The following is a 4,472-nucleotide window of genomic DNA, read 5'->3' on the forward strand; positions in this document are numbered from 1 at the left end:
TTCCGGTGGCTCGTTGTGACAGTTCCGGTGGCTCGTTGTGACAGTTCCGGTGCCTCGTTGTGACAGTTCCGGTGGCTCGTTGTGACAGTTCCGGTGGCTCGTTGTGACAGTTCTGGTGGCTCGTTGTGACAGTTCCGGTGGCTCGTTGTGACAGTTCCGGTGGCTTGTTGTGACAGTTCCGGTGGCTCGTTGTGACAGTTCTGGTGGCTCATTGTGACAGTTCCGGTGGCTCGTTGTGACAGTTCCGGTAGCTCGTTGTGACAGTTCCGGTGGCTCGTTGCGACAGTTCCGGTGGCTTGTTGTGACAGTTCCGGTGGCTTGTTGTGACAGTTCCATTGGCTCGTTGTGACAGTTCCGTTGGCTCGTTGTGACAGTTCCAGTGGCTCGTTGTGACAGTTCTGGTGGCTCGTTGTGACAGTTCCGGTGGCTTGTTGTGACAGTTTCGGTGGCTTGTTGTGACAGTTCCGGTGGCTCGTTGTTACAGTTCCGGTGGCTCATTGTGACAGTTTCGGTGGCTCGTTGTGACAGTTCCAGTGGCTCGTTGTGACAGTTCCGGTGGCTCGTTGTGACAGTTCCGGTGGCTTGTTGTGACAGTTCCAGTGGCTCCTCGGCCTGACATAGCTTTAGTACTGGCTGGCACGGTGTATTACTGGCAGCAGCCACTAGACTGACAGTCTGCCACATCAGCTCCATGTTTACTGACACCGCTTGTGCTGCTGCAGAAGCCGTTTTTCGGCAAATAACTTATTTAGAGTACATCTAAGTAGATTGTTGTTTTAATGATGTGATGTTTTGGTTAAAAAACTATATTAAAACTTTTATAGTCACATTTACTTGATGGAACAAAGTAGTTTATCTGCCAATAAGTAGTTTATCTGCCACCGTAGTGGCTGCCTAGTGGCGCAAACGGTGTCAGTAAACGTGGAGCTGATGTGGCAGACTGTCAGTCTAGTGGCTGCTGCCAGTAATACATCGTGCCAGCCAGTACTAAAGCCACGTCAGGCCGACGAGCCACCGGAACTGTCACAGCGAGCCACTTCCATGAATTGAGCTCGGCACAGCTGTGTTTTGTTGGTACATGGCTCCCTTTGTGTGTTTGTTAGTCTGATCTAAACACTCAACCAAAATATTTAAGTAAGTATTTCCTTTGATTTCCACACACAATTTTACTATGATATATCCATTCAGACTTCTAGAGAAAGCTTAGGTCCTTCAGGTGACGATTCTAAGATCTTCTATTCTGTCTTAGTCTGTGAGGCAGACACCCTGTTTACTTTTAAAGGTAGGCTTAAACCTTTCCTTCATTTTTTCAGTTCAATTCACCTTCTTCATGTAGGATCAATTTACAAAACATTTAGTTTGGTTCATTATTTCTTTGTCAGGGACCAAGTTAAAAAACGAGTCATCCTAAAGCCCTTTGCAACAACAGATCAAAGAAACCACCCAGACAGCTAAGTGAAAGGTTTTCCAGGAGGAATGAATCCTGCAAAGTCAATCACTGGATGCAGTCAGCTTTGATTCCTTAGATGGAAAATAAAATAACCCAATCTGTTTGAATGATTTGATTCAGTATTTATTGTTATAAATTGTCATTTATATGAATAAACTGTCTTGATTTAAAGTATTTATGCAACATATTCTAATCCTTCCCATCAGTATGTGTTATTACTTTATGTGGGTCACTGGAATAATTTTCTTTTTCTTCTTTACTTTTTATGTAGGTAAAATGACAACAAAATATATTTCTTTAAATATATTTCTTGTTTTGTCTTCTTTATATAATTATATATTATAAAAAATTTTAGGAGGCTCCATTACATAATTATTTTCTCCATTAACTGGCTTTGAATAGGAGGTGCTGATAAATGTGGCGCTTGGATTAATTATTTCTGGACAGTTTAGATTGATAGTGCATGTTACCAGAAGCGTGTTGCCCAGGAAACGGGAGGCGTCTTTATGTCAGTTCAAGTAATCCAAAAAAACACCTTGAATAGTAACAAACCTGACTTCATAAAAACTCAAGGTCTTACCTTCGATGAGATGCATAATTGCCAGTAATGTGTCCGCTCCCATCGCAGCCTGGTGTTGGACATCTGATTCAAAGAAAGCAATGATGAGAAATTAGTCCAGCACTGAGTTTTATCTACCAACAAAATGCAGGCAGGATAAGAAAGGTTCACTTCAGGATCATATATTTGGTTTTAAACACACTTATTATTCCATAAATTCATTGGATTTATGAATATCTCTAATAAGTATAATAATATGCTGAAAACCTTCACTTAAATCATTGCAGTGGATCAGCTCCAAAGGAGACAATGAAAAAGTAAAACTGTTGGATTTTACTTTTCTTTGATACTTTTTGAACCATTGCCTGGGCAGGGAGATATCCTAAAAGTAGTTATAAATTCAAAGTTCCTGAACTGAAACTCATATTTGAGCTTAATGCAGTTTTATTTGTTTATATGTTCTACAGAGTTTTATGTGTTAATATGTTCTGTTATCCTGAGTTAATTATATTTAACCTGAGTTATTGTTTGTTAATCTGAATTATTTACTTGAGTTAAAGATTTTTATTTGATAATCCGGATAGTTATTGTTATATTAGCCAACTATTCACAATAATCTACAGTAGAGTAAATAAAATATCTTTTCATTGTGGATGATAGTGTTTGAAAAAATTTTTTGATTATAATTTCTAATCCATCCATCCATTTTCTAACACGCTTACTCCCAAGTGGGGTCGCTGCTGCCTATCTCCAGCTGTCACTGGGCGAGAGGCGGGGTTCCCCCTGGACAGGTCGCCAGTCCAAAAAGCAGAGACAAGCAGGCTGGAGTACCCAGAGAGAACCCACGCATGCTCAGGGAGAACATGCAAACTCCATGCAGAAAGACTTCAGGCTGGGAATCAAACCCAGAACCTTCTTGCTGCAAGGCAGCAGTGCTACCCACCGCTCCACTGAGCAGCCCCTAATTTTAATCACAACTATAAATATAAATGAATAACTATAATGATCAAATTAGAATTATGTGGAATCAATGTGTATTTATTTATATCTAATTTACAGCAAATAGCAGAATGAGGAAAAAATTATTTTAAAAAAATTGCAGAAATCTGTAGATTCTAAAAAACAAAGTTTAAATTTGGGATTTTAAGGAATCATTAATCCCTTCGCTATATTTCCACTTGATCAGGTAGACTTTAAATATTAAATGCTCTTTTTTAACCAACCTGGATTTGATCAAACAACTTGATTCATTTGAAATAAATGCTAAATAATGACGCTAGTTTGTGGACAGATGATTGTCCTTCACCTTGTGTCCTATAATTACCATCAATTGTTCAGTGGTAGAACTTAAATACTTACACAATAACTTCTTTTTTGTTGTCTTTGGGTTGAAACTTGACCTTAAAGCTGCTGGTAGTAACTTCACCAGGGTACTTCCGCTCTCCTGGGTTTTCTTGGTTCTCCTCCTCATCTTCAGATGAAGTATATGAAGGAGCTGTGTATTCCATCTAAAGAGAACAACAATAAGTATAAAAGACTAGAAAGCTTTTATTTCTCCTTTGAAAACAAACATTTCCACAGACATGCGGTCCCTCTCGTGTTTTTCTCTGTGGGACGAAAGGTTTCAGTACCTCTTCATGGTCTTCCTCCTTAACTTCACTGGGTTTGGTGAAATCCAGGGGACCATCCCACTCTGCCTGGGCGCAGTCCTGAGATGTTGTGGCCCCCACAGTTTGGGAGGAGGAAGCCAAAGTACATGAAGGTTCAGGAGACTTTATCTCGTCTCTCTTGGTCTTTTTCATGCTGAGGTCTAAGGTGCCATTCTCATCCACCTCTATTGCCACCTCCTGCAGTGTCACAATAAATGGTGAAAGTGAGGCATGTTTATGAAGGGCTGAAGGAGCCATAGAGTCAAAGCTAGCCCATGTCCAACCGCCTGATCAGCACCACTGATGATCTGTTGGGATGCAGGAAGTGATGGACTGGTTTACCTTGGTGGACGGCTCCGGGGGTTTGGTGCTGCAGGTCTCTGGTCTCTCCCAGCAGCGGGTGGACAGGTTGAGGATCGCTGTAGCTGCCATGTGGGCTGCCTCTGCATCCTGGCTGTAGTCGTAACCGCTGGAGGACGGCGTGTTCTTGGGGAAACTTCCTGATGTACCATGGGTCGGTGAGGACGTCTTGGGAAAAGGTTTAGCTGTGTGCAAATGGAGCAAAATAATATGTAAGGAACTGATAGGAACAGAAACATGTGAAAGTAGCAGAGTGCTGTCTCACTGAGATGAGACACAAATCAGGAGGAACTTTGTTTTTACCTATTAACTGCATAAAAACATGATTAATTTAGTTGCTGCGATGCATTAGCCATTAGCCTTAGGGCTAGGATCAGGACAAGTGCCCACTGTGAATCCAACTACCGGTTTTAGTCCGTGAGGCAGACACCCTGTCTACTTTTGAGGCTAGGCT

The 4,472-nt window shown here is 41.5% G+C and overlaps 1 protein-coding gene across 1 annotated transcript in view; it reads right to left on the reverse strand.

The window, feature by feature from the left end:
* Window positions 1–4,472, reverse strand: part of LOC107098923 (myelin transcription factor 1-like) — a 39,900-nt gene that overhangs the window by 23,999 nt on the left and 11,429 nt on the right. The window contains exons 10-13 of the mRNA XM_015396814.1: window positions 4,001–4,203; window positions 3,641–3,856; window positions 3,369–3,517; window positions 2,031–2,093 (exon numbers count right to left, since the gene is read on the reverse strand). Coding sequence (XP_015252300.1) covers window positions 2,031–2,093; window positions 3,369–3,517; window positions 3,641–3,856; window positions 4,001–4,203 — 631 coding nt within the window. The remainder of the gene's footprint in view (window positions 1–2,030; window positions 2,094–3,368; window positions 3,518–3,640; window positions 3,857–4,000; window positions 4,204–4,472) is intronic.

The sequence above is a fragment of the Cyprinodon variegatus genome, unplaced genomic scaffold, assembly GCF_000732505.1.
Source record: "Cyprinodon variegatus isolate N-32 unplaced genomic scaffold, C_variegatus-1.0 Scaffold822, whole genome shotgun sequence".
Lineage (NCBI taxonomy): Eukaryota > Metazoa > Chordata > Actinopteri > Cyprinodontiformes > Cyprinodontidae > Cyprinodon > Cyprinodon variegatus.